Source organism: Staurois parvus, unplaced genomic scaffold, assembly GCF_062004578.1.
Source record: "Staurois parvus isolate SC_StPar_1 unplaced genomic scaffold, SC_StPar_1.0 ptg000014l, whole genome shotgun sequence".
In the NCBI taxonomy this organism is placed as follows: Eukaryota; Metazoa; Chordata; class Amphibia; order Anura; family Ranidae; genus Staurois; species Staurois parvus.
Window position 1 is genome coordinate 4,196,635 of NW_028317810.1, and position 27,962 is coordinate 4,224,596.

The 27,962-nt window shown below is 41.3% G+C and overlaps 1 protein-coding gene across 2 annotated transcripts in view; it reads right to left on the reverse strand.

The window, feature by feature from the left end:
• Positions 1-27,962, reverse strand: part of NAA25 (N-alpha-acetyltransferase 25, NatB auxiliary subunit) — a 116,421-nt gene that overhangs the window by 34,938 nt on the left and 53,521 nt on the right. For both annotated transcript variants that reach the window (XM_089676933.1, XM_089676942.1), the window contains exons 10-15: positions 27,789-27,955; positions 27,170-27,282; positions 16,487-16,694; positions 12,948-13,034; positions 12,035-12,215; positions 1,365-1,464 (exon numbers count right to left, since the gene is read on the reverse strand). In XM_089676933.1, the coding sequence (XP_089533059.1) occupies positions 1,365-1,464; positions 12,035-12,215; positions 12,948-13,034; positions 16,487-16,694; positions 27,170-27,282; positions 27,789-27,955 (856 nt within the window). The remainder of the gene's footprint in view (positions 1-1,364; positions 1,465-12,034; positions 12,216-12,947; positions 13,035-16,486; positions 16,695-27,169; positions 27,283-27,788; positions 27,956-27,962) is intronic.

The window sequence follows — 27,962 nt, forward strand, 5'->3', positions numbered from 1 at the left end:
ACAGCGCTGAAAGCTGGAAATTGGCCTGGGCAGGAAGAGGGTATAAGTGCCCTGTAGGCTAGTGGTTAAGTTCTACTTAAAAGTAGAGCTTAACTCACCTAATCAGTGCTGTAGTTCCCTGCAGCTCTTGGCCAGCTGCTGACATTTTGGCCGGTCTGCTTCCAGGTATTGATCTCCAGCTGTTTTCATTGGCTGAACCATGATGACTTCACACTTGTACAAGCAGGAGTTCATCTTAGCACTGCTGAACGTGTACACCAAGCTGCAAGTGTGCAACCCAGGATACAGCGCAGACAGGCAGGTAAAAAAAAAAAAAACTTTCATGCAGAGGAGACATAGTAGGTCTCTTCTGCAATAAAGATCATGCCTGTTTGTAAATTTTTGGTTTTCTTTTTTTATAAAGTTCCACTTTAATGCATGGTCTCTGTCTGTCGTTTGAGAACTGCATTTTTCTATGAAGAAACTACATATCTCACAATCTCTGGGTCTCTAGGTCTAGTGCTGGTACAGGATGGTACAAGCTGCTTGCTGATCCTTGCATATTCTAGTTGTTAGTCCCCTCCTGTGGCCATTATAAGGGATTCCACTGTCCATGCTGGATTTTTTACTTATTTTATATTATGGAGAATGCAACAAGAGGAACTGAAGCATGCAAAATGTTAGTAAAACACAAATATCCCAAGCATAAAGATAAGCTCAAGAATCAGAGCAGGGAAAATCTCGAAGTTGGGATACGCAAAACAAACAAAGCTAAAGACTGACTCATCCAACTATGCTGAAAGTATAAATAAAATCCCTTTTGTGGTTGGAATGGCTCTTTAAGGCTGGGTTCACACATATGCGGTGCAGTATATCGCACAGGAACCGCACCGCATTCCTGTGCAAATCACATGCAAATTCTGTGCAGTGAGATTTGAGCCATACATTTTGTATGGCTCAAATTGCACCGCATCTGCAGCAAAAAATGCAGGACCCTTTTTTTGGTCCACACTAGAATCAGATCGCATGGGTATTCACACCCATGCGATCCGATTCTGCACATCACACCGCTTTTCGCAGACCAATTTCGGGGTGTTAACATACACACCCGTAGCAGTTCGCATGAACAGGGTGCAATTCTGTTGCAAAGTGGAATACACACAGAAAACACTGCAAATTCCGCACTGCATCATGAACCCAGGCTGAAACATACATTTGTAATAGGCAAAGTACTAAAGAAATGATAGGAAAGGCATCACAAATATTTTAATTATAAAAAAAAAAAAAATCTCAGTCATACAAGGAAAAATGTAAAGCTTGGCTTTTATAAAAAGGTAAAAAGTAAGTTAACTGGTCCAAATAAAATGCCTACACAAAATACTCACATCTTTCTGGTTTGAGTGGAAAAACCTTAATGCGGCATTGCAGGCTTGTGATGCAGAGTTATAGTGACCCAAAGCTCCTCCAAAACGAGTCAGCAGGTAACTGCAAAAAAAGAATTACGGTTACATTCCCACCAGCATCATGCAGTCATTTTCCAACATTTAAGTTTGTGTAAACACCACCAATGAGTTTTCTGATTTGCTCCTTTTTCATATTAGAGTTTTTTTTTGAAAGCAACGTAAAACCTAACAATGCACTTTGTATATCTGCTCCCTTTTGGTCTGTTAAATATACTACTGAATGCATTTTTGTTATAGCTTGATGTTGATCTGACCAAAATAAAGTTCTGTCCTGCAGATTCTGCAGTGTTATCTCAAGCAGTCCTATCAGCACTGTTCATTTCCCCCAGCGGACTTCAGAACACCTTTCCTTTGGTGTGGAGAGGAGGAAGGGGGGAAGGTGTTCTGTAGTCCTAATGCACTTCATGTTCTAATTAAATTCTACTCCTCCACAGAAACAGTACATTTCGGAAAACACTCTTAGGTTACGACATGAAGTGTGTAACTTGCAGGACCAGCACATTCCAAAAAACAAACCAAAAAAAAAAAAAAAAAACAAAAACAAAGAAAAAAAAAGGCAGCAAGAAAGAAAAAACAAATACAGGTACATTTAATGACTATTAAGCTGAAAAAAACCCCCCAGAATTAATGACTTACCTGTGACATTTCTTGCTTTGGACTACAGTACAGAATACATATTCATAGACCATAGGTTATATGTAGAATAAACGGATTGGACACTGGCAATAAAACTTGCTAGGGCCTCCCCTAGTGTACACTCATAACCCCACCCATTCTTATGCTCCAGTTTTTTTTAGCAAGCAATGAAGGAGTGAACAAGAGGGGAGCGGACTTTATGGCATCATGCACTCTAAGAGAAGGAATTTACAGTAAGTCAGTTCCTGTTATCCTAATCATACAGTACAGGGGGTTTGTATTTATAGGCCATGGGACATCCCCAAACAATAAACTAAGGGGTGGCCAACAATATAGCAAACAGAACTGCAAACAGGCCTACAATGAGAAAACAAGGGTTAAAAAAAGAGATAAAAGTTTGAAGCACCTCTCAGCTGAAGTTTGCATCCGACGAAGTCTGAACATCCACCTGGTAAAACTTGGAGAACATGAACAGAGCACCAGCTGGCATCCCTGGGATACAATGCTGAAAAGTCCAAGACACCAAAAGCTCTACTGGAATGAGCTCTGTTGAAGAAAGGAGGAACCCTTTCCTTAAAGCGGTAGTAAACCTTGCGGCTTCACAACCGGTTTACTGCTGTGCATGAGCAAAGTGCGCTGCGCTTTGTGAATGGGCCCATAAAGTGTCCCAGAGGGCTGTGGTGTGTGTGTGTGGTCAAATGTGGAAAAACCAGCTCAGTTAAGTGAAGCTTCCACTTTTGGGTGGAACTCTGCTTTAAGTTTACTTTCTTTTCATCTGAAGCAGTCAGACTGGAAGGTAAAAATAAAAATGACTGGACCCAGAGGTCCGTAACCTCAGATCCATGTTGGCACAAACAGGCGTCCTCCCACTCTGAGGAGTGGAGGCAACCCTTAATTGTGAGGAGGGCTTCTGGGCAGGTTTGGTATATTTAAAGAGGAGCTTTAAAAAAATAATTTTAGGTATGAAGATTACTTACAAAACTTTTTTTCTGAAAGAAGAGACCCTGGGAAATATAATGGTGGTAGTTAAGTGTTCTTGCATGGCAAGACCACTTACTGTTATCTCACATATATGTTCTTATTATAGCCAAATTTACCACCCTAACTCCTCCCACAGTTTTTACACTACATAGACAGTAATATACCGAAACGTGCGGATTGTTTTTGATTGGTGTGCTATTACTTTGTGGAACGTTTCACCGAATGGTTCACGAAATATCGGCGTTTTTGTGGTGAAATTGGTCCCATAGGAATGAATGGCGGAATGTTCAAAACTAGAGTGGGAGCTGACAAAAGTTAGAGTGGGAGCTGAAAAATCAGGACATGATTTCTAAACTGCTATCACTCCCTCATTTTCAAGCCCACCTACACAAATCTTATATCAAAACTTTCAGCTATCCCTGCTGCCACTAAAAATGTCCACGCCTAAGCCATAGTCCTAATAGTTTTCACAATATGACCATTTGTTTGCAACTCACGCCACCCATTGACATGCATTGAAACTCCACTCTAGCCACCTCAAATTTGAAGGGCAATTTCTAAACTTCGACTGTGCCTTCATTTTTAATATTTCAGAGACATACTATTCATCAAAATGTAGGTCTGGGTCTTGTGATTCTCACAATATAAAGCTCTTCAGTGAAGGATTTATAATTTTTAAACTACAACCGTTTGAAGATGGCAACCGCCAGTGAAGTGAGCAAGTTCGAAAAGTTTGTTTTTAACCGCTCTTCTCTGCCCTTGCTGTAGAGTGAGTTTCCATAGGAACCCAGGTGTGTGAGCAGGCAGCAGAGTGACAAAAGCTAGAGTGTGAGTTGTAGGCTACTGGTGGAGGCAAGAACACTTCACACAATTTCCCCAGAAATTGTAGCTTTTCTAGTTTTTTTATGCCATGCAATATTAGTGCAATGGTTTATGCAAAATGTCAGTAATAAAGGCACTAAAGCTAATTTGAGGACACACTCACACAAAATATTACCAATTTTTTTGGAAAACATAAAAACTATGAGGGTGCACCGAGTAAACAGATAATAATGGCAAGCATTATATGCGTCACGAACACGGCAACAAGCTTCGGTACCCTAAATTTTTCATAAGCAATTCTTTACAGACCCCTACAGAAGTCAGTTTAGAATTAACGGTGAAGACAACGCATGCATGGGTGACTGGAGCGGATGATACTCTGACCACTCTGCATATTCCCAACATTCGCAGGGGGTAATTCAGTGGCCCCAGACCACATTGCCCAGCCACTTACCTGGGCCACTTGCTGAGAGAGTGGAGGCTGCCCACCAGACCGGCCGGAAAATCCACGTGAGGATCCTGCGGTGCCACCAGGGGAACGGGATGGGGGAGGCAAGACGGCATTCAGCACTGGCTCCTGGGCCTGCTCAGCTGCTGAGGGAGTGTAGCCAAAGCCACAGAGGACCATGCCCTCTTCCTCCATTCCTGGGACTCAGAGTGAAGGATCCCCCAGCTCCCTGGCTCACGTGACAGACATTTCTGCTCCTTCTGGCTCCCTCCCTAGCACCTATTATTATAAATACAGGATTTGTATAGCACCAACAGTTTGCGCAGCACTTTACAAAATGAAGGTAGACATTACAGTTACAATACAATTTGGTACAAGAGGAAACAGAGGGCCCTGCTCGTTAGAGCTTACAATCTAGGAGGGAGGGTTGAGTGAAAGGTAATAGCTGTGGGGGATGAGTTGATGGAGGAAATAAAAGGCAGTTTTCTAGTTAGAAGCAGGATAGGCTTCTTTAGAGAGAACGGTTTTCAGGTATCGTCAAAGGGTTGATAGATTAGGAGATAGCTGGAAAGATTGGTGTAGGGAGTTCCATAGGATGGGAGAAGCTCGGGAGAAGTCCTGGAGGTGAGCATGGGACGAGGTGACACAGGAACTATAGAGCAGAATGTCTTGGGAGGATCGAAGAGAGTGGTTTAGTTGATATTTTGAGACCATGTTGGTGATGTAGCTGGGGGCAGAGTTGTGAAGGCATTGTAAATTATTAGTATTTTGAATTTTATTCGTTGGGCGAGTCAAAGCCAGTGGATGGATTGGCAGAGAGGGATAGCAGACACTGAACGGTTGGTAAGGTGGATGAGCCTGGCAGTAGTATTTATACACTATTCAGGGGATTCCATACTTATCGCCAATTTTGTTGATTTACTTCAGAGGGAAACAGATAAAACTACCAGTAAGTTGGCCTCTGACCTGAAACAGGATTTTAGGGAGCTGGGAAATCATCTGGAGAATATCGAATCTAAAGTTGATGATACCATCCACAGAGCGACTCAAAATTCTAACATGCCTGCCAACCTGCAAGATCGCCTAGATGAAGCTTACAACAAAACAGATGATCTTGAGAATCGTGCTAGATGGTACAACTTTCGCATTAGAGGACTTCCTGAAATGGTAAAAGATATCGCCTCAATCGCCCATTTCCTTATGCATTCTGCGGTGCTGACTATTGAAAAAAATCCATCTGGGAATAGATCATATCCACAGAGCTTTAGTCTCCTCAGGATGTTATTGTAAAGCTCCACTTCAACAGGGTAAAGGAGGCGGTGATGCGATACGCTCGGGAACATCCAGATTTGGAAGTTGATGGTTACAAGATCCAAGTCATCGCAGACATCTCTTAAGCAACCATTCAAAAATGGAGAACCCTCAAACCGTTGCTCTCGCCCCTAATCCAGAGGGACAACCACTACAGATGGAATTACCCGTTTTGCCTACAATTCATCTACAACGGCAAATCCTACTCCTTTTCCACATTTCTTGGAGAAAAATTTTTTTGCTGAACTTGGGCTTCATTTCCCTCAGCCCCGCCTCACGGGACCAGTCAAAAGCCAACGGACCACCTCCGCCGCGTTCACCCCTTTGGTCCTCCACCTCCAGGAAGAAACCTGCAACCCCACACTGGGTGTCTTGAGGACTATGTTTCCTGCTAGTTGATTCATTTAGCGGAAGCCTCTCAGTGGTCCCAACATAGGACATTGGCCTTCGCTCATGTTTTTGAAATGTCTTTCTGAAATACTTTGTACCCTAGCAGCGTCGTCCTCGACTTCTTTACTGGTTTAAATTGTTTATATTTTGTATAATGATTCTGTGGCTTTGGGAGCCTCTTATATATGTTTCATGTGGACCCCGAGGTTCTGGGAAGAGTCTATGCGCTCTCCCTAATCGAAAAACTCTCCTTATTGCTTGGCCTTGATGGAGACTCTTCCGTCCCTTGACCTTGTCTCTAGGATATGTTATTTTATTATCTTATGTTATATATTACTATTTGCCAGTTGGTTAGATGCTGGCCATTCCTCGGTTCCGGTATCTCGTCGTTTACTTTCTTAATCTTTATTTACTATCTCTATTTGAGGGCCAACCTGGGATTCCTAAGAAGATCTTGGATTCTCGATATCCTGTGCTGGTGGGTGAGTTTGTCTAATTATAACTATTTATGTTGTCACGGTCCGCTTGCTTTCCCATAATGTTCAAGGGTTCGGTTCCACTTCTAAACATCTCAAACTTTTTTTTCGCACTATGAGTGCCTAGGAGCTGATATTGTTGCTCTACAGGAAACACACTTTGCTCCTTCTTTCACACCTAGGTATATCCATAGAGATTTTCCAGTCTGTTTTTTTGTTAATGCCTCTGAAAAAAAAGCAAGGGGTAGCGCTTTGTCTTTCCAGACGGCTATCGTTCACTGAAACTAAAGTGGTAAGGGAAAAGGATGGGCGATTCCTTTTAGGCAAGGGCCACTTAGGGGTTAATTTAGTCAGTCACTTTTCCTATTTACTATGCCCCTAACATGAATCAAGTGGCCTTTTTCCAATCCCTATTTAAACCTTTGTCCGTTGAACTGGAAGGCGATGTTATTTTGGCGGGGGGACTCAAAACTAGTCTTCGATCATACACTCAATAAATCTCATGCAGTCAAACTTAAATCTCCTCCCAAAGTAGCGACTTCGCACAACAATTTAATTGATGCCTGGAGAGAAGCCAATCCTACCTCTAGAGATTATTCCCATTTTTCTAGGGCTAATAATCATTCTTGTATAGACTATATTTTCCTCCTCTCAGAAATGCTATCTAAACACTACTCAGCCAAAAATTGTATCGACGCCTTGGTCGGACCATGATCCTGTGATGCTGATGCTTTCTAATTTGACAGACATAACACTTAAAGTCTTATTTTGCAATTAATAAAGCAGCAGATACTACTCCGGCTATTAATTGGGCAACTCACAAAGCCTCTGTTAGAGGTCTCTTTATCCAACTGTTCCTCAGAATTAAAAAAATCTTGTGAAGAGTTGATCTCTGCCAAATCTAAAGAATATGAGGCCTTAGTCACCCAACATAAAACTACCCCAAACTCTGACTTATTTAAAGTAGAGCAAGTTTGTTTAGAACTTAAGCAGAAAAACAACTACGTTGGACGAATCAAATTCTTCAAGTGGCGGGACAGACCAGGTTCCCTATTAACACATAAACGTACCTCTAAACATATTCACTCTGCACTTCCCAAACTTGGGCTCGTGGGGGGTCATATCACACAAGATCCTTTGCGAATTTCATGACTTTTATGCTACCCTATATGATCAACCCCAGCCTGTTGAGCCTTCTTCAATTCCAAATTTTCTGGAGACTTTAAGCCTTCCATCCCTCACAGAGGTCCATAGAGAACTTATGGAACAACCTATTACTGACACTGAGCTAAGCAAAGTCAATAAATTGCTATCATCACATAAATCCCCGGGCCCCCGACAGTCTTCCAAATAACTATTATAAAACTTTTTCCGAACACTTTCTCCCCCATATGAATCTATTTTAATTCTTTAAGAGAGGAGGGTGTGGTTCCTTTAGACAAGAACAAAGCTTACATAAATGTCATTCCAAAAACCTAATAAAAGACTACTGATGCTCACAATTATTGCCCCATTTCATTAATTACTTGTGACCAAAAAATTCTAACGAAACTTCTGACTTTGCACCTTAATTCCTTTTTGGCACAGTATTTTAATAAGGACCAGTCGAGGTTTCATCTCATGTCGTCAAACACTGGATCAGATTCGCCGGTCTCTCACTCTGATCTCAGCTGTCCACTCTAACTGGGATGCTCCTCTCTCAAGGGAGCTTATGCTTCTTTCTTTAGACCTTCATAAGGCTTTTGATGGCTTAACTTGGGAGTATTTGTTTACTACCTTAGAGGCCTTTGGATTTGGTCCTACGTTTCTTGCTTTGTTGCATTTGTTATATGATACTACCTCAGCTCAAGTTTCCATTAGAGGTTATAGATACCGTGTGCCCAATTCGATGTGGCACTAGACAGGGTTGTCCACTTTCCCCATTGCATTTTGCTCTGGCGATCGAACCCTTAGCTATGGCGATCCATTCCCACCCTCAAATCCATGGTATCCTTTGTGGACAACAGGAACATAAATGTTCCCTATTTGCTGACGTTGTCCTTATGTATATTACCTCTTCTTTGATCACCGTACCTAACTTACTGTCTCTGTTGCACCAATTCTCTACTCTCTCTGGGCAGTCCCTTAACTCCCAAAAAAACAACAGCCCTTAACATTTCCTTGCCTGTTTCTGTAGAACAGCAGTTCAGAACTACTTATGTCTTTCAATGGGCAAGTATCTCTTTACCCAATCTAAGAATTCAATTAACCGCTTCAGTTGAAACCCTCTATCAAGCTAATTATCCTCCCCTTTTTAAAAAGCTTAAAGATGATCTTTGCATTTGGGCTGATTAGGCCTTATCCTAGTTTGGCAGTCAACTCGATTAAAATGAAATTTTTCCCCCGATTACCATATTATTTTAGAACCTTACAAAAGTAGTTGGTGGTTAATTCTTACATGTATCACATAAGAGCACTAAAAGTCCCCTAATGCAAGTGTTTTTTACTTGACTAATTGAGACATCAGGGGTCTTTAGACAAATGAACCGATGGCGGGTGGAAGTGATCAGGCAGCTGTAAAAGCTGTCTGATTACTTCTGACACCCCAGTTGGCTTTTCAAATTTACCTCCCCCCTAAAGAAACCTTAAAAGAGGGAACATCAACAGGAACTGATGTTCATTGATAACTGAAATTATAGAATCCACTAACAGAATTGCTCACTTATTAAAATCCTTTTCCATAGGATAAATCTCAGCAAAAGCTAAGGAGGATTTTATACCCTTTCAAGAATGGGCCAGTCATTGTAAAGTGCACAACCAATCTGTGAGTGTATGGGGAAAGTCTTTGTTAACTAAATCTAGGTTCACATCTCAACAAAAACAAAGTCTAGATTCACATCTCCACATTTCGGAGGAGGAGCATTTGCGCAGTCACAGCAGCCCATTCATTTGAATGGGCTGCTGTACCTGTAGGAAACATGGGAAAGTCTACAACCCTTTTCCCAAAATGCACCTGCTGGGCAGCCACTCAGAACTGCATGATGCTGCTTCACCATTCAGTTTTGGGCACCCTAAAACATGCTGCATGTTATAATACATGGGGGTGCCATTATTTCTTAATTCCATGCATCTGCTAAAGAGCAGCATGTTTATGGGTGTGGGACCGCGTGCAATTTACACGTGGCCTTGCACCCGCATATGTTTGGACCTAGGCTCAGACAGCCTCTTAGTGCCCAAGGGGGCTTATTTTGACTGTGGAGAGTCAGGTGCAGCCTAGTGCGCACTATATCAATGTGTCCATAGTGGAGCATTTGGCACAAAGCCATAGCTCAATGTTTTTACAATGAAGGAAAAGGAAAGAAGGAAAATCCTCTTCGGCTTCAGTCTCCACTACTCCACATTAAAACAAAAAAAAAAATCATGATCCTTCCTTCACAATATCCTAACTGTAAAGGAGGTTCTACCTTTGATTTCTGAACAGGATCAGGGGAAAGAATACATGAGTTTTGGCCTTCGGAAACCAAAGGCTCTAGAAATGCCAATTTTTTATTTGTTTTTTGTTTTTTGAAGAACTCAGACCTAGCTACTGTGAGGGAAATAGAGACAGAGGAGGGGAATTGTGTCATAAAAGGACATTGCTCCACGACAAGGAAACATTTTTCACCCCGAGCAGTATTTTAAGCTTCCAGTTGGCTGCCTGCAAGCATGTAATTTGGCCCTTTTGTCCCAGCTCCCTTGCACCTGTGATCTGCCACTGCTGAGTAGATCCCCAGTGGGGTACTCACAGAATGGAGTTCAAAATGGAGGGGGCTTTGCATGTCTGGATACATTAACCGCTATAACTAAGGCACTCACAATGTCCCTGTGGCAGTAAGACTGCAACAATGTACGGTTTGCATTTTTAGGCTAAAAATGCTTCAGCTGGGAGGTGTGACCCAGCTACCTCATTATCCTGAGTCTAAGTCTAGATAGGAGAGGACAAACCACCAAATTTAAATTGCTTGCATTAAGAAAAGGAGCACAACAATAAAGTGAATAACTCCCCATTCCTCTGTCTATGAAACGGCATTGTGTGCAACGTACTATGGTTTATTAAAAGTCAGGAACCAATATCAATATACAGAGAAACCCGGTCTTAATTTATATACAACACTGGGCCTACCTGAGGTTAAGGCTTCACCTGTCACAGTAGATATACCCCAAAAGGGGTCTCGATCTAGCAACCATATACACTCACCGGCCTCTTTATTAGACACACCAGTTCAATTGATTGGTAACACAAATAGCTAATCAGCCAATCACATGGCAGCAACTCAGTGCATTTAGGCATCTAGATGTGGTGACTTGCTGAAGTTCAAACCAAGCTTTAGAATGGGGAAGAAAGGGGATTTAAGTGACTTTGAACGTGGCATGGATGAGGTGAAAGACGGGCAGGTCTAAGTATTTCAAAAACTGCTATTCTACTGGGATTTTAACACGCAACCATCTCTAGGGTTTACAGAGAATGGTCCGAAAAAAAAAATATGCAGTGAGTGGCAATCGTGTGGACAAAAATGCCTTGTTGATGTCAGAGGAGAATGGGCAGACTGGTTTGAGATGATAGAAAGGCAACAGTAACTCAAATAAACACTCGTTACAACCAAAGTATGTGGAATACCATCTCAACATGTCAAAACTTGAAGCAGATGGGCTACAGCAGCAGAGGAGCACACCTGGTGGCTCTCCTGTCAGCTAAGAACAGAAAACATAGGATACAATTCGCACAGGTTCACTAAAATTGGATAATAGAAGATTGGAAAAAAACGTTGTCTGGTCTGATGAGTCTCAATTTCAGCTGTGAAATTCAGATGTTAGGGTCAGAATTTGGCATAAACAACATGAAAGCATGGATCCATCCTGCCTTGTATCAATAGCTCAGGCTGGTGCTGATGGTGTAATGGCGTGGGGGAATTTTCTTGGCACACTTTGGGCCCCTTGGTACCAATTGAGCCTCGTTTAAACACCACGGCCTACCTGAGTATTGTTGCTGACCATGTCCATCCCTTTATGACTACAGTGTACCCATCTTATGATGGATACTTCCAGCAGGATAATGCACCATGTCACAAAGCTCAAATCATCTCAAACTGGTTTCTTGAACATGACAATGAAATCACTGTACCCCAATGGCCTCCACAGTCACTAGATCTCAAATCCAATAGAGCACCTTTGGGATGTGGTGGAAAGGGAGATTCGCATCATGGATGTGCAGCTGACAAATCTGCAGCAACTGAGTAATGCTATCATGTCAATATGAACCAAAATCTCCGTGGAACGTTTCCAACACCTTGTTGAATCTATGCCACGAAGAATTAAGGTAGTTCTGAAGGCAAAAGGGGTCCAACCTGGTACCAGCAAGGTGTACCTAACAAAGTGGCCGGTTAGTATACACTGACAATATAAAACATAATATTAAACAAAAATACTAACAATGTGGTATAATTGTCAAACTGAAATATAGGTGGAAAGATCAGAAGAAAACAAAAAAAAAACAAAAAACACACAATTACCCAATTGTGTCATGTTGTATGTGTTTAGCATCCAGGCTGCTATACAGATCCATAGCTGGCTCAAATGCTCCCAGTGTGCAGTAGATGCGAATAAGCAGCAATTTAAACTGGGCATTAGAGGGACTGTTGCTTAATCCTTCTTCTAATAAAGTAAGAGCGTGCCAAACTGCCCAGTCTTCACCTGCACAAAGAAATCAAGAGAATTCAAAAGTCTTCAACTGAAGTGAACGTTTAGGAGTCTTCTTTCCACAAAAGACTACTAAAACAAATTCTGCATGACTTAGGGGAAATCAGTGCTTAGAGACAAACATGGGCCACCATTACCAAGCTCCTGCTGAAAACAGTTGTCTAGCAGTCATGTTGATCCTATGGGATTCGAGTAGCTGCCACCTTACTTGGACTTGCCAGGTTGTTCTGGGCCAGTAACCCAAAAAGTTTTGAAGCCATAGAAAGCCAGGCAACTAGCATTTTCAGAAGGTGGTTAGCAATGGCAGCTTCAGTATTTCTTTCAGTAAAAGTTTCTAAATAAGTCTGAAAAACCATGACACTCTAAAAACTGACCACTGCTATGATATATGTAACATCCATTCTGGCTTCAGGTGGGTATGCCCCAATTTTAAAAGCTAAACAAACGAGAAGAACATGCAATTCAAAAAGGTACAGAACTTGTAAGAAGCTGTAAAACTTCTCTCGCACCATCAATTACTTATTGCGGTCTATGTCACATTGGGGAGGTTTCCCCCTCACTTGCTGTTGTGTCACCAGGACAGTGAGGGGAAATACCTCATACGGGGACAAAAATATTTCTTCACTTAAAAAAGACTTTTGGCTGGGGCTCATTGAAAATCTCCCTAAAGATATTTTATTTTGAGTGCTCTAAAACAAGTTATTCCTAAATAAAGCATATACTTACCACTAATCCACAGATCTAGGAGCAAGTGGGCTCCTATGAGACAGTAGTAATCAGAGAACTGCAGCTCTGTTTTCAGACATGATTTTCCTAAAGGGAAGAATGGAAAAACACTTGGTAAAAAAAAACCTCAAGGTGCCTACCAATCATAGACTGGATAAATTATCCACAGAAAATGTTTTAAGTGGAGGAGTATCTGGTATAATGTTCATTAACCAAACTCAAATGGAAAAAACCTAGCTAAGAATCTTAAAACTCACACTAATATTCTTATATGCGAACACAAAAAGGAACATACCCCCATGCCTATAAAACCAATACAAAAGCACAAACCTAATTTATTAACACAAATAATCCTCACAATAAAATACTAGACCAAGTAAAAAAATAATAAAAAATAAAGCCAACATCCTCCTGTACTTTAAAAGACTCCTGCTATTGTGTAAATTCCAGTGTATGGACTCAAAGGCATATTGTCCTGTCCCTTAAGTATATACATTAGCATATTTTTCAGGCTAGGAAAGAGGAAAAGCTAAACCTCAAGCTGTTATTTAAGCCCAGTGGATTCCTTGCTTTTAATTCCCAGATCCACCTGGTCGTCTTTTGTAAAACTATTTGATTAAAATGACCATCTAGTGGATTCTTATAGACTTGCTCCAGAATCCAAAAATTAAAAAAAGTGACGTAATAATTATGTTCCAAATCTAAATGTCATGCCACTGGAGATCTCAAATTGAAGCTAAGCTTGTCACTTACATGAGCCTGCAGACGTCTCTGAACTGATCAAATAGCTTTGCTAATACAGAAGGGCACAGGTCAAAGCGCTGATCATTCCCTTCGTATTCTAATCCACACGTAGCCTACACCTGAGGAGCTTTCCAGTGCACAATCTAAGAGTGGGGCCTTACACCATAAATCCACATAAATCACAGATTCGAAATCTGGACATAACACCTGGAAAGCCATCACTTTTCTTCATTCTCCAAGTAATATCTATGCATGAATAGATCTCCCAGTAATTAAACTGTCCTAAAAATGGATATACTGAAATAACATTTCTTAACCAGCTCATCTCATGTTAACAAAATATCAATGTTTGACACACATCTTTGACCTTCATTAAGAGGTGTGTATATTGGAGACTCAATATAGTTGTAACTTTAATTTGCACAAGTGTTTTTTTTCCTCCATATAGAAGATTCTCTCCGTTACTCTTTGGCTCTTTGATAAGCTGAACAAAGCCAGTTATCTCTATATCCACGTTTTTTAAAATCAGACTCTAAGGGCATCCATCTGGGTTGTTGTTATTATTATACAGGATTTGTATACCGCCAACAGTTTGCTCAACGTTAACAATATAAAGGGAGACAATACAGCAACAATACAGTTCAATACAAGAGGGTTAGGAGGGCCCTGCTCCTTGGAGCTCACAATCTAAGAGGGTTTCCTTTATAAATTTGTAATGGTTATACTTCTTGGCCTGATTTTAACACTCAATTCCAAAAGAGTGACCTGCGAATGACACATTGTATTCGTGGCACACCGCAAATTCTTGAGCCTCTTGCCTGGAGTCTGTCCATAAAATAAGGATGTCACTGAAGTACCTAAACCAGGACAAGGATGGAGGATGTTGGCTTTATTTTTGTATTTACTTGGCCAATATTTGTGTGAATAAGATATGTTTGGATTTGCATTAGAGGGGTCGGACATGTTACTTCTATTTATCTTTTTGATTGATTACATAAGAAATCTTTACAATGTAAGGATATAAATGTGAGAGTTTATAGAGTCTTAGTCGGGTTTTTTTGTTCGTTTTTTTTGCATTAGGTGCTAACAGTGCAGCTTCAAGACAGCAACTGCTTGTTTTCCAGCACTGGTCTCTGAAGAGCAAACGGTGGTGGATCACTTTCAGAGATTAGTGCAGGCGCAGCTGACATACATTCAGGAGAGGATATTGCCACCTCCTGAATGCATGTTATTTGCAACAGCTGAATGTTTTTTTTTTTTTTTAATAGGGATATTGCACTGCAAGTGTGAGCCAAAAGCTAGGCTCCTGATTGTGGCTTGGTCCCACTGACTTATTGGTTGCATTTGGCGGCAGAAGAACCTGTCTAACATGACAGGGGGAGATAATGCTTGACACACCGCAAAGCGCATCTGGCTGCTTTTGCAACAACAAAACTGTAAAACAAAGCCTAAAGAAGTCTCATCAATGTTTTTTTTTGTTTAATTAGACTTATATTTTTAATCATGTTTTATTTAAAATACTTTTGTCATTTTTTTTAGACCTTGCACTTATAAACAACAGAGCAACATTACTGACAAACCGTTCCATCTCAAAAACCAACTGTATGTCTGAATGCATCTGTAGGTAGCTGTTAAAGTGTAACTAAACCCAGGACCCTGCATTCACTATATCTGGTCTCCCACAGTACACAGAACATGGAAATGCAATTATTTTAGTAAATATAAATATTGTGTTTTCTATCAGTGTCCAGCAGACCACAAGTTAAAACTTGTAGGAGGAGTTTTCATTGCGCTCTAAGAAGATGCAAGACCCCTGACCTCTGTCTGGACAGTGCTGATTGGCCCTGTGCACCCCTAAAAAAAAAAACAAACAAAAAAAAACAAAAAAAAAAACAAAAAAAAAAACCTCTCTAGCCATACAAACCAAAGTGACAATGTGCAGAGTGACTCCATACGTTATGTCTCATCAGGAGATAAGAGGGGGGCAAAGGAAGAAGGGGAGTATCACAGTGAGTATAACAAGCATGCTTTACTGCATATACAGACTGATTTTACTGTTGTGGGTTTAGTAACACTTTAGGGCATCATACTTATTTGATCAATTGAGATACAATATGCACTTTTTGCACAACAGATGCACCTGACTGATTTCATCTCAATGCAAAGATTAAAAACTCAATAGAGCTGGCACTGAAATGTGTGTCAATTGGCATGTGTAAAAACAGCCAAGGTACGCACAGCACTGACACAACATTCAATAGTCTTGTTGTCATTAGGACACCCATTCAGCATCAATGTTGACAGCCTGGACTAATATATGGACTCTTTATTAAAAGAGAAGTATGGCCAAAGCTTGGCTATACTTCTCCTGTGTTTCACAGGGGTGCACTTAGTTCAGCATTTCTGTGACCCAGATTCAGTCAACAGCTGAATCCCTGGCGGCTGATAACACAGAGCCAGTTCCAGGTTCTGTAGGGCTCCCGACAATGTTGGGATCTGCCCACATGCCTACTTGGCAGCTGTGGGCACTGGGAGGAGCAGAGCACTGTCAATCACCAGAGAACTGAGTGATCAGCGATCTTTGATCACTCAGTTCTCGGTGTACAGGCGGCAGTGGACTGCTGCAACTCGGATCAGTGCTGCAGCCACATAGGCGAGTATAAAGGTTTGATTCCTCTACGTCTTTAATTGGTTTTACATGACCACCACCACCAAACATGAATTTTTGAAAAGCGACATGTTGAAAAATTAAAAATATATATACTAGCCACCTGTTACAAACAAGACACACTTACCAAACTGCAGTCCATGTCTGTATCTTATGATGATTTCTCTAATTGCTTCCTGCTTCTGTGCTCTGTCCATCTTTTCATGGAGTCCAAGTAGTCTGCTAAGCTGAATCACACATAGGTGTCTCTGCATGGCCTTGATGTCCTCCGGGAATGCAAAGTCTCCCACGATCGGAGGGGTAAGAGGTAATGAGCCCAGCAGCCTGTTAATAAACTACACACCGAAGAAAGCATTAGCTTTCCTGTTAATTGGAGTGACAGGCACGGTTTATAGTGAAATACCTTTGTGAGTGTTATTAGTATAGACAAAGCAAATCAAAAACAGGATTTTGTTCTGACTGTAAAATCACTTTCTCTGCATTCATTGAAGGACACAGTCTGGCAACAATCTTGGCAGAAGGGTTATAGGGCAACCTTCAAGAGTAGGACATCAGGCAGAAAAAACAAACAGCACCACCTACGGGTCGCCCCTACTAGTGGCCAAACCCCCATCTGCTATAGGCAGCTCAGTTAACAACAAAGCAATATAGAAAAGACAGTATTGTGAGTTGTGTTTTTAATAAACTCAGAGAAAGGGATTTTACAGTAGAGTAGAAAAAAAAAATACTGTTCTCTTACATTTACTGAAGGATACAGCTTGGCAAGAAACTTGACTGCAGGTGCATGCCAAAGCAACGACCATGGAGGGGTGGGTAGCCAGAATAAATTAATAAACAACAAAACCATTAACCCACAAACCCAGAAGGGAACAAAAAACCTTCGGCTTACAAAACCTTGCAGCCAAAACACGTATCTGCACACAAAAAGGAAAACATCATACAGAAAGACACATATGAGGCCCACACCGGGGTCCAAATAACAGTGTGTAAAACAGAGGGCAGCGAAGCCCACAATCACATCCTGAAATATAAAAGCTACATTCAAGAAAGGCAGCGAAAAAACACAAAGAGAGCCTTGCCCTTTTGAGGAAATATTATCCAAGACTCCTAGAATTGTCAGATAACAAAATGATAAGCAAATGGTCTAATGTAAACAAACCATGTGAGAGGAGAAAAAAAGGTAAAAGAAGATCCAGAGAGGGCCAAGAACCCCAGACTCCCCCCCCCCCCCCCAATCCAGACAGAAGACAGAAAAACAAAAAAGGAGGAAGAGAAGAGAAAGAAGAAAGACATACAAGCAAAGAAAAGAAGTTCGCCTAGGGGGAGAGCTGGGAAACACGACCCCCACATAGGGGGATTGAAGAGGCAAATCCCAACACATCAAAGATTAGTGAGCTTTGTGGAAAAACGAAAAACCATATGGTAGTCCACCCAAGGTTGCCAAACAGAGAAACTTATCATGAATATCCTCCAACACCGCCACCAATTTTTCATTGATAAAGAAGCCTAGGATCCTGGACTCGACCGCCTCAAATTGTAAAGTGGTGGACTTCCAAGAGACGGCAATAGTCTGCTTAGTAGCCATGACTGGTCAGCGGGGTCTATGAGGTAGGCCACAAATTGGCTGAAAAAGTAAGGCTTCAATAGGATCTTTTTTAAGGTTACTGGACGTAACTGAATAAGATTATAAACCATAGCCCACAAGCGGCGGGCCACTGAACAGGTCCACCAAATGTGGAGCATTGTACCCTCTAGAGAGCAGCTATGAAAACACAGAGTCATAATCTGGTATAAATTTAGCTAATCAAGATGGGGTAAAATACCATCTTGAAATTACTTTATAGGAGTTCTCTAATGCCGGTATGTTACGAGAGCACCAAGAAACCGCTTGCCACATAGACCCCCAATCCGCAGCAGAAATTTGCATCTTAAACTCCACATTGCGCACAATGAGCAGGTAGAGGTTTAGCCATATGATTCCGGATTGATAAATAAACATGAGAGAAGGCACCTTTAGTGGAAGCTGATGCCTTACAAACCGATTCAAAACCAGAGAAGGTGCGGGGGGGGGGAATCCTGTCCACGAAGCAAATGTGCAACAAAATGACGTAATTCCAAAAAACGAAATAACTCAGAGAGGAATAGCATGACTCTCTCGAAGCAACTCAAACGTACAACATACCCGACTCACAATCACCGAGTGAACAATGGTAAAACCATGGGTTATCCACCAACGAAAGGCCATCTTATCAGAGTCCCCTAGGGGAAAAAGTGGATAGTTAAAGAATTGTAAAAGAGGTAAATGCGGGAAGAGAATACCTGCCGAATACTTACAAGAGTCCCAAATTTTCAAAGAATGAGCCAGGACAGGTTCAACTATTTAAGCCGCAAGGACAGAGGAAGTCAGGGCAAGGCAGAAGGCAAAAGGGGAAGCGTCTCCAAAGTGTCTACCAAAGCCCACAAGGACAAGTCTCTGACAGAGAAAAGCTCAATAAGAGGAGTAACTTCGGCCGCAATATTAGTAGTGATGAACGTTTGTTAGATCAAGACCACCCCGAATACGTGGGCATTAAAGCAACTGTTTAGACAAACGAGGCACATCCCAAAGCCCATACAAACCGGAAAACTTGAAGTAAAATATGGAGTATATGAGGTGGAATCCGAACAGGGAGTATTCGAAAAGGATAAAAGTAGTTTAGGGATGTAGGTCATTTTAAAATCGCTTGAGCCCTACCAAACCAGGATAAGGTCACGATTGCCAAGAAGAGATCAACTGGGTTAGCTGAGAAAGCAGAGGAGGAATATTTGCCTGCTAAAACAAATCATAAGAAGGTACAAGTTTAACTCCCAAATAAGGAAGAGAGGAGGTCCATTGAAACGGAAACTGAGATCAAAGGTGTGTCACACATGATTGGGGAAGGGTGATATTCATAGCCACTGACTTAGTAGGATTCACATGTAAACCCGAGAGATGAGCAAAATCAGTCAGAAGCGATGGGAGATTATTGAGAGAAACAAATGGAGATAGATACACCAGGATATTGTCTGCAAAAAGAGCAATCTTATGATGCAATCCCACCCGCTCAAGACCCTAAATGTCCGGGTGAAGTCGAATGCGAACAGCGAGGGGTTCCAGGGCAATGATGAAAAGGAGGAGACGGGGCAACCTTGACGTGTACCACCCCTAAATGGAAACTGAGAGGATTCAACCCCATGATAGCGGATGGAGTACTATAAAGTCTATAAATCCACCGAAGAAAATCATCTCCTACCCCCCATCTCTGTAAGGCCCTCTGCAAATAAGTCCAGGAAAGAGTATCAAAAGCTTTAGTCATATCCAAAGACAAAAACATAAGATCATGGGACTACATTCGAGCGAAATTACTTATTAAAATAGAGTGTCGGATATTGTCAGCCGCCAGGGATCCCTCACATCCGACACAAATTTTGGCACCTTCCTGTTGAGATGCGACTCCAGTAGATCCAAATTTGGGATGCCTCACTACAGGCATATCTGGTGGAAAATGTCTAGATTACTCTCCTTGGTCCAGAATTTGATGGCCGAGGTATCTGCCTACCAGTTTCCCCACTTCCGGAATGGAATACAGAGACAGAAGAATTGTGAAACTCTGCCCACTGGAGAGAGTGTGAGATACCTTCAGTATCACTGCCGAAATCCTCGTTCTGCTCTGGCGATTGACATAAGCCACCACCATGGCGCTGTTTGACTGGATCCTGACCAACCATCCCAGCAGAAGCTCCGTCCAATGAAACAGACAAAACCTACTCACATGCAGCTCCAGGACATTGAAAAGGTAACACATTCTTCCTTGGACCAGAGAGATCCCCTTTGATTGAGCAAGCCCTTGACTGCCAAGTACAGGTCACGTAGTCAAGGCAGCGAAAGACTGAGATTGGAAGGAAATATTTTGTCTGGTGGATAGGAAAGAAATTCTATCTTGAGTACCAATGTAATCTGTTCACTAACCCATTTGTTGGAGAGCTGAGAATTCCAAGTAAACCAGTGAAGACGATTCCACACCCTGGTGTAAACAGGTGGGGGCAAACCTTCAAGGTCTGAAAGACTTGTCTGAGGGCTTGTTCTGACAATGATGTTTGGGACCACCAGCGGAGGCCTTCGAGAGCTTGTAACTGAGGAAGATTGTGGGAGGAAGGTACATTCACCATTCGTGATATTCTTCATAATATCATCCAGAGTGGCACCAAAAAGCCTGTCGTCATGAAGATGCAATTCCGCCAGGACCTTCTTCGAAGTCTGGTCTGCTGAGCAACATGGCACAGAACCTCCACCAAAACGTTAAAAAAAAAAAAAAAAAAAAAAAAAAAAAAAGGCGAGGGAGAGAAGGGGGTCCACATCCAGTAAAGCATCTTGTGGTACCCGGTTCCTTACCCAAGCCCTGATGCAGAAGGTTTGCACATTCCATGAGTGTTTGGTACACCAGGGCTGTGGTCAGAACCTGGCGAAGGGGTCCTTAAATGATGGCAATTCTTCCACCAGAATCATAGTAGCCTTGTTCAGACTGGAGGTTGGTGGATCCACAAACTGTGGGATAAGTCCACTTTTTCAGAAGAGCTTCCTCAAAGAAATACCAAACTGAAATCCATTTACAAGCGGCTGCTTAGGACATTCTGATTCCTTGTACACAAATCTGTCAGAATGGAAAAGATATGGGGAAACCTTTGTGGCACACACCAGCTTATGAGTACCAAAAGAAACTGCCATCACCTCTAAATCCCATGGGAAAGGCATCAATCAAGGGTCTCCTGCAAAGATTAGATCCAAGCAGACATTTTCTTGCGCTACAGAGGTGGAGGAAGATTCATCCTCAGCATCCAAGGGGGTCAGATCTGACTACAAAGGTTGTGTAGAAATGGCAGCCACATTGACCTCTGGCCCAGAGTCTTCCAAGGAAGAGGACATGGGAAGGGAGCATTTTTTGTTCTCCTTACAGCTGAGCACCCCTCCTAACCAGGAGACAAAGGTCTCCAAGACTCACCGCACCCAGTAACGGGGAGGAGGACAGAGGCAAGCCGATGTGTCTCACAGTTGCCTCAGCTGCCTGGAATACAAAAGACCAAGAAACGACTTAGTGCACTTTTGAAAGCGCTGCCTGCTCACCCACCAGACTAGGCCACTCTGAGCAGAACAATGTGGGAACATTCTCTCAGGACATTAAAAATATAGTGCAGCGCTGTAATATAGATATATCAATGGATATGTAAACAAATAAGTGAGCATAAAGTTCATAAAATCTTCATAAATGCGAAAAAAACTCTTGTGGAAAAACTTGCAGTGAAAATCTTCTCTATATCAAAATAGGTGACTGGAACCGTATAGATAAAATGCGCACTCACCGACCTTGCATTAAATATGCGCACGTATACGACCCTCTATCAGGTAACACTGTTCAACAGGTAAAAAGTTTTGGGCATAAAATTAGCTAATCTTACATAATTTTGGGGTGCTGAAAACGAAAATGACCCTAAAAAATGTTGATTGGCTCTAGTTTCCATGATATATTCACCCATCTAATGACGTAAGCCATTCAAAATTATGATGCAACTTCAGCTGCATATTGCGCAATTGATACTGGTGACCAATAGAAAATTGCATGTATACTGAGATGATGCAATATTGGCCTTTAATTGCATCGCTTCACTGCATAAAAGCTGCAGTATCTGTAGCTGATTGTAGTTCGACAGCGTCTTTACATTTCGTTTTATGCTTATATAGGCTACTCAGTAATGCCTCGAACTTGTGTGAATAAAGCAGATAATTTCTGCTATATCTGCAGTGAAATAACTTTTATCTCACAAAAAAGGAGGATAACAGGAATGATTAAGAAAGCCTACAACTTGTATTTTGGCTGCAAGATAGGAGACCAGGACAAGAGCTGGGCACCACATATATGCTGCAATTCTTGTGGGACGGCACTGGAGCAATGGTTGAATGGAAAAAAGGCATCTATGCCTTTCGCTGTGCCAATGATTTGGAGAGAGCCAACAGATCATGTTAGTAATTGTTACTTTTGTATGGTGCCTCCAATTGTAAAAGGGCTAAATAAGAAGAAAAAGTTATCTGTGCACTATCCAAATATTCCATCGGCAATACGTCCAGTTCCTCATGGAGAGGGGCTACCAATTCCTAAAGCACCAGAATCCTTCGTGGTTGAGTCAAGTGAGGAAGAACCTGAAGCGTGTAGTCATCAACTGTCAACCTCACATGACCCAGACTTACAAGAGAAAAGCCAAGAGAAGCAAAACCGACACAAACTGAAGACAAAACTAGTGAGAATCCTAAGTATTAAAATGATTCAACTTAGCTTATGGCTATAATTTTTCTTGGTAATCCTATGCAATATATTATGCCATTTAGGCTTTGTTATGTAGTCAATATCACTTGCTTTATATTTGTGGAAAGACATCTATCTATATAATTATTGTGCATTATGTAGTTATTACGCCTATAGTAGAAAACTTTCCGTTTACAGAAAAACTAGAGCCAATTGACAAATTTCATTGTTATATTTGAACTCAGAATGTGAAATTCATTAAGAAATGGATCCTTTTGTTTCCAAAACTGGCAAAAAATAAAAATTTGTTGAACAGTGTAATCAGCCAGACACACGGACTATCTCTCCCAGGTGGATCATCAGCCTTGGGTGTAGTGATATGTAGCAAGGTCCAGAGAACACTCAAAGCCAGTAAGTGAAGGTGGATGAGCTCCCTCTTCTGGATACAAGATGCACTAGGAACCAGCTGCTATAGATCTGAAACCCTCGGAGAGAGGGTTAAAAACAGAGAGGGAGTGCCAATAGTGTAGTAGGTTCAAACAAATTTATTAGGTCACAGATAGAGTAACAACCAGGGGTACATGTATACATATACTGCCAGTATTAGAGCAATAAAAGAACATGTACTGTGCCGGGTCAGTACATGTTCTTTTATTGCTCTAATACTGGCAGTATATGTATACATGTACCCCTGGTTGTTACTCTGTGAATAATAAATTTGTTTGAACCTACTACACTATTGGCACTCCCTCTCCGTTTTTAACCCTCTCTCCGAGGGTTTCAGATCTATAGCAGCTGGTTCCTAGTGCATCTTGTATCCAGAAGAGGGAGCTCATCCACCTTCACTTACTGGCTTTGAGTGTTCTCTGGACCTTGCTACTTATCACTACACCCAAGGCTGATGATCCACCTGGGAAGGATTGTCCGTGTGTCTGGCTGATTACCTGATAGAGGGTCATATACATGCGCATATTTAATGCGCGGTTGGTGAGTGCGCATTTTATCTATACGGTTCCAGTCACCTATTTTGATATAGAGAAGATTTTCACTGCAAGTTTTTCCACAAGCGTTTTTTTCGCATTTATGAACTTTATGCTCACTTATTTGTTTACATATCCATTGACATATCTATATTACAGCGCTGCACTATATTTTTAATACTTATGATATGAGGTCTGGTGATTCCTTGGAGTGTTCTAGCAGCTGATTATAATGAGCGCTCGCTATATTCCTTTTAATTCTCTCAGGACAGCCTGTCTCCCACATGGGGTGGTCTGTTAGCCAGAGGGCACACTGCGATAAGTACCCAGACTGTTCGGTCATGTGTGTCCCCTGTGGGCCAACTCACGGGCTGTCCTACTCCTTGACGGCATGCACTAGGGGTCTGCATGCACTCGCTGGACAAGCTGGGGTGACTACTAGGATCTATATAATCCAGCCTGTCACCAAGCTCAGCTGTTGACAAAGAAAAAACATTTTTACGCAGCTAGGTTTCCGGCGAAACAAGTCAATGTTTTTGCAAAGGCACTTCTGATGTCAGTCATCATGATTAGTGTCTCCCACCTTCACCTCGTACTTGGAAGTAATTGAGACAGTGGAGCTTTAAATGCATTATGGAGTTTAATGGTTATCAGTGTACAGCATGGTGTCTGACACACAGCAACGGGAAAGATTAACCAGACCCACAGCTACCAGCCATCAGGTTTGACTTGTCATCCTTATACACTGTGTGTACAATTAGGCAAGTATTTTGACCAAATCATAATTTTTATGCATATTGTCCAACTTGTATAAACGTGAATGCTTATTGGGTTTAAGCATATCAGGTGATGTGTGTTTATGTAATGGAGGGTGTGGCCTAAAGAGATCAACACCCTAAATCAAGGTGTGCATATTAGGCAGCTTCTACCACAGGCAAAATGGGCCAAAAAAGATTTAACTGACTCTGAAAAGTCAATAATTGTAAAAAGTCTTTCAGAGGGATGAAGCACTCTTGAAATTACTAAGATATTGGGGCATGATCACAGAACCAAACATTTTGTTGCAAATAGTCAACAGGGTTGGACGAAACGTGTTAAAAAAAAAAAAAAAAGACGCAAATTAACTGCCAAAGATTTGAGTAGAATCAAAAACGTGAAGCCACCATGAACTCATCTTCTAGTACTGTCATATTCCACAACTACAACCTACATGAAGTGCTCAGAAGTACGAAGTGTTTAGTGCTCAGAGACATGGCCAAGGTAAGGAAGGCTGAAAGCCGACCACCACTGAACAAGACACAGAAGTGAAACATCAAGACTGGGCCAAGAAATATCTGAAGGCAGATTTTTCAAAGGTTTTATAGACTGTTGAGAAGAGAGTGACTCTTGAGGGACCAGATAGATGGGCCTGTGGCTGGATCAGTAACTAGCACAGAGCTCCATTTCGTCTCAGACGCCAGCAAGGTGGAGGCGGGGTACTGGTATGGGCTGGCATTATTAAAGATGAGCTAGTTGGACCTCAAAATCAACTCCCAAACCTACAGCCAGTTTTTAGAAGACACATTCTTCAAGCAGTGGTACAGGAAAAAGTCTGCATCTTTCAAGAAGACCAAGATAATATGCTGGACAATGCTCAAATCGCATTCATCACAGTACTTTACTGCGTGGCTAGCTAGTAAAGACCTTAAAAGATGAAGGATATGGCCCTCATCTGACCTAAATCCCATTGAGAACTTGTGGGCCATTCTTACATGGGAGATTTACGATGAAGAAAAAAAACAAACAAACATACACCTCTAAACAGTGTCTAGGAGGGTGTGGTTGCTGCTGTACAAAGTTGATCATCAACAGTTTAAAAAACTGTCCGTGAATGGAAGGCTATTGACTGTTATTGAAAAGAAGAGAGGCTATATTGGTCACTGATCTTTTATTTTTTTTTAATGTCAGAAATGGATATCTGTAAATTTTGAGTGTTTACTATTCTCACTTTAACAGATGAAAATAAACAAACAAGTGAGTTGGGAAAATTTTAGTTTTTCTGTTTAGTTCCATAATAATTCTGCACACTAATAGCTGCCCAATAATTGTGCACACACAGCTATTCTCCTAAGAAAGCCAAAACCTCACTTTTACTTTCTTACATATTCAGGTTTATTAACATTTTGGAATGACCAAGAGCACAGTAGTTGTTCAATAATGAAATTAATTCTCAAAAATACAACTGGCCAAATAATTGTGCACAATGTACATGAGGACTGTGTAAGTGTCTGAAACGTTCCTATAGAGGGTGTGAGGCTGAGGACATTCTTTGCATTCCTATTGAACTGTTAACCTGCTTGCTGTCTCCCCCTTCACCTTACCTGTTTACCTGCATTATGTTGTCGTGATATTATACTGTATATATGAGCCTACCATGGAAGACTTTGGGATGCAAAGAACTGTCTTTTTACCACCGCAATACATGTTGCTTCTGTTGCTTTGAGTTTTCCTGCTGAACTGTTACCAACCCAGGAGGTTGAGATAGACATTATTTGGCACAGATATTTTGCTCAGCTCTTCTACTTCAGGACGGTTTGCTCAGCACAGGCCATTGGTTCACTTGCATCCACTGCTTTGTGGCTATACTATTCCAAGCCCAACTATCTGCTTCCTTTAATGACCTACACTAATAGTATTGATGATTTCTGTTTTTTTTTTTTACATCTGGTGATCCTGCCATGCTTTTTCTTAAGCTTGAGTGTGCTGTGTTGTATTTTGGTTGTACCTGAATATCAGTAGGAATGTGGTCACACACCTCTGGCCTAATTGACTTATTATGGGACACCATGATCTCACATTCACACCTTCAGGTGGAAAATACATACAGTTTTAAATGCATTTTTGTTGCTCTGATATGCTATTGTGTGTGATCTGTATGTGTGTGACATCTAGACATGCTGTCTGGTACTAAGACAAAGCTGTCTTGCTTTTTATTGTGGTGAAAAGGGTTTCTTTTATTATTTATTGGATTTTTGTAATTTAATAAAGGCTTTTCTAATTATTCATAAAGATTTTGTATCATCAATAGGTCAATTCATGCCCCTAAGGCTCAAATATATGGATCTTTGGCACAATGCTCTGTTTCTGTCCCTTTTTTTATGCTGTAGTTTGGCAATACAGGCCCACTAATTATTAATTTATTTGAGGCTCCCCTTTTTAATTCTTTTTTTTTTTTTTTTAAAGTAAAAACCCTGCTAGAAACAAAGACTAAGCTAGGTCCTTACACCTAGAAACTAGACAAAACAACCAAGCTGCCTTTAGCAGGTGAGGGTTTGGCCACTAAAAGGAGCTGCCCATTGAAGGTGGCAGCAAAAGCCCTATAGTCAAGACTCTTGGCCAGACTGTGTCCTTCAAAGAAATAAGAGAAATGTATTTTAGCCTTGGATCACTTTTTTCATTTTCATTATAACATGTACAGATATTTGAAACCTTTTTCAGGTCATAGAAAAGTTGGAAATAAAGAACATAAAAACTTACATTTGAATGTTGAGCTGGGTTGAGAAGATCCACAAATACTTTAAGATCGGTGAAGCAGCAAGGCTTGTCCCCGAACTTAAGGAAGTACTGGAACATCAGATTTTCAGGTTCTCCTAAAACACAACATTTCAGCCTCAGAGCTCTCCCATGAATATTTTTAAATAGCAAAAATAGTTTTACTCATTTTAATATTGAAAGATATGCAAGGGCAATATGTAGTTATGGGGAATAAGCTGCATTGCTCATCTGGTTGAGCATGCTTGACTACTTCAAAACAATGAGGGTGTGACATCAGTAATTCTGGAAATGATGGAAGACGACCCAGTGCTGCTAAATTGTTTGCTGTATTAAAAACAGAAACTCAGCCAGCCCCCAGTTTTGTTCACGTAAAGAGATACAGGTACAGTATATTTGGCCATCAGCCAAACTTGTATTTAAAAACACATTATCCAAAGTAATAGAAAATAAAATAGGTGAGCCGAATCAAGACCAAAAAACTGTACTAAAATATAGCTGAAGAGATAGCTACTGAACATAAAGGCAAGCACAAAGTTTGGATTTGCCGTTTTCGTACACGCTGATAAAAACCACACTGCACAAATATGGCCTATTCACTTACCCAGATTGAACTCATTACATCCTCTGCTTCTTAGACGTCGAATTAATTCAAGCTTGGCTAGATGTGGTCCTCGGAGCGGTCGTGGATTTTTACAATCTCCCTCTATCTGATCTTCCACAAACTTGACTACCTGCTCCAAAGTGTGATCCAAGTCTCCTTCTGCTGACCTGTAGA